The 2,882-nt window shown below is 39.1% G+C and overlaps 1 protein-coding gene across 1 annotated transcript; it reads left to right on the forward strand.

Annotated features, from left to right (window-relative positions):
* Positions 1 to 296: 296 nt before the first annotated feature.
* Positions 297 to 1,665, forward strand: LOC147637829 (uncharacterized). The gene is made up of 2 exons (XM_086798951.1): positions 297 to 642; positions 772 to 1,665. The coding sequence occupies exons 1-2, from the start codon at positions 629 to 631 to the stop codon at positions 1,091 to 1,093; spliced, it is 336 nt and encodes a 111-aa protein (XP_086655077.1). The 5' UTR covers positions 297 to 628; the 3' UTR covers positions 1,094 to 1,665.
* Positions 1,666 to 2,882: the final 1,217 nt, after the last annotated feature.

Here is a 2,882-nt window from a genome sequence, read left to right on the forward strand (position 1 = left end):
GCATGTGAACACTAGCTTAAGTGAAAAAGTGTGTCCAAGGTGAAGCCAAATGTAGATGTGGAAAAAAGAAACATGGGTCAATGAACACTCAATGTGTAAAAGGCAGCACAAGCCGAAATGAGTGACCAAATGTGAGTGTCCTAATGAAATGACTAAATCCACAATATTCAACCCGATGTCCAAATGTGGAGGGAGATGTGAAAGCCCAAAACTTAGGGTTTTTGGGGAGTGTGAAAAGGAGCCAAAAGATATACCCATGTATGCTTCTTTTTCTTCCTCTTGTTCTTCACTTTCCTCTTCCTTTTTTTTTTCCTTCTTCACTGTTCCCTACAGCATAGTTGAGAGACAGATGCAATATAGTTGAGAGACAGTTCTCTCTCTCTCAAGTTGAGAGCTTCCCCAGAAGCTCAATGATGCAAGGCACTAAAGTGCTCTCTTTTTTTTTTTCCCTCTCTCTCTCTGTGTTTATTGAAGTGCTACTTAGAGCTAAACAATAGCTCAATGAAGCCTTTTTCTGTTTTGCTATGTTTAATGAAGTGCTGCTTACGCTTTGCGTTTGTGGAGCATCATCACATATCCGTCAGATCTGTATCCCATCTTCTGGACAAATCAGCTGCAATGGCTTTGGATGGAATCTGACTTGTGAGTTAATATGTACTCTGCAACTGTTGTCTGTCCAGTGTTGCAGTCACCTGTTCCGTTCAAGCTGATAGCTGTCAAACGCTCATCAATTCTCCCCTATTTCTTTTTCTTCTCCGTTTTCTGATTCAGGTCCGTCCACGATGTAGCCGTCCTGAAGCTGTCAGACTTGATGTCTGCCCAACTGTTGGACGTGCCGTTCGTCAGTTCTTGCCAAAGCAACTTCAGCCATTTCTTCTTTCCAAACAAAAACTCAGATGATACTGCTGCAAATGGTGGTGAACTTCAGATGATATTGCTGGCTATGTCTTCTGCTTCCTCTCCAATAGATTCAACTGCTGCGGCTAGGCTTTCAGATTCAGCTGTCTTCTTGAGGTCCGTCAATAGTAATGGCCAGACGTTGACGTTCGCAATAATGTTGGTTTGCTTTATAATGTTCTATTGCTCTGCGTGACGGCCACGCTTGTTTGCTCGGGCACCTTTCAACACTACAACATGGTGTTAAAGACACCCTAGTGCTTTGCTCCTTTGCCTATCTTCAACCACTTTCATCAACCTTTCCATGCATACATGTAACTGTCTACACATTTGTCCACCATACATGGATTCAAACTGTATGTATAGATGCATTTCACTAGTTTCTTCATGCACACATTCAAATTGTCTACAAATTTGTTAATCTTGGACTGATTCAGACCATTCTTGCTAGGCATACATCAAGATTTGCTTGCAACTGCCCTGATTGCAGAAAGATTCACAACTATTTGGCTTGTTTGCTAGATATCTAGCAAGATCTGTCAATTCCTGCAACCCTGATGTATAGCAATAGAATCCCTTGGTGTAAATGGTAACACATTGGCTTGCCAATGATCTCCGTTCAAATCTGAGAGGGATTGCTATACCTTTGAACTTTCTTGTAAAGATCAACTTGCTGAACACTTTTTCTTGCATAGAAACAAGAAAATCAAGAATAGAACAAAGTTTAGGGTAAAGATCACTTACAGATGTAAAGTTTTGCACCAATCTTGCTTAAAACACTTGAATTATTCACTCTACACTGTTTTCTTGATAATCTTTATAGATTTTCTTCACAATCTCTGTACTAACTGTCACTATTTTCAAGGAACTCTGCACAGCTACATAAAACTTTGCACAAACTTCAAGAAACTACACAGACTTCAATGAATTGGAGTAATCTTCAATTTTTTGCATAGAATCTGTAACTGTTATAATAATCTGCACCAGACCTCTGTTCTGCACAGTAATGTGTACTCTACATAAACTTTGCAATCTGAATACTTTGTACAGTCTGCACCAGTCTTTGTAAATTGTAGTGAAATTTTGCAAAACTGCTTTAGCAACCAAACTTCTTGTAAATCTACTCCAAGAACTCCAAGATTTTGGAAAATAGGACAAAAATAGAGGCTTAATGGATTAATAATTGGAACTGTAAGCTCTCTAAGCAAGATAATGCAAGAAAATCTCTCAATTTTGGTTGATTTGCTAAAATCTCTATAAACCCTAATTTGAAAATCAAGATCAAGAAGATCAAGAAGTTTAAGAAATAAAATAGTAAATTGGATTAGGGTTTTGAAAACAATGTTTAATGCAAATTCAAAAAATGATTAATACTAATCACTTCCTAAGTAAGGATCTAAGCCAAGAGCTATGATACCAATGCAATGGAGGAAACTTAAGGGTTGCACTCATTAGCATGGAGTACACATATATGCAATGAAGGAAACTTAAGGGTTGCACTCATTAGCATAGAGTACACACATGTCCCACTCATCATAGGGAGTAGCACCTATTGCACTCAATAATGGAGTACACACATAGCTTCTCAAAAGGGAGAAGTCCACCATGGAAGCTCAGAGCTCCAAAGAGTAAGAGTACTCATGAAAGTATAATGATCAAAAGGGTACAATGTCCGTGAGCTGCCCTATGCCTCATATAGGGTCCCCTAAAAGTACACATGTAAATGTTCCTAAGCTGAAGTGCCTAGGTCCCATTCCCCATGTGCATGTGCATCCAAACCTACTTCATTACATCCAGATTGTGTAGTCTACCACTTTGTGGTCCACGAAAATAGAAACACTAAAGTGTTTGTTGAACTGCCTCTTGTGAGCAGTTTCAACCCTTTGAACTATGTTTGTTTGGGACACGGGATATTGAGGCTTTGAGGTAATTCTAGGTGAATAGGAACATTGGGTGTGTCAACAAGAACAAAGGTGTTGCAATGT

Source organism: Cibotium barometz, chromosome 6, assembly GCF_041138505.1.
Source record: "Cibotium barometz isolate CiBa-2024 chromosome 6, ASM4113850v1, whole genome shotgun sequence".
In the NCBI taxonomy this organism is placed as follows: domain Eukaryota; kingdom Viridiplantae; phylum Streptophyta; class Polypodiopsida; order Cyatheales; family Cibotiaceae; genus Cibotium; species Cibotium barometz.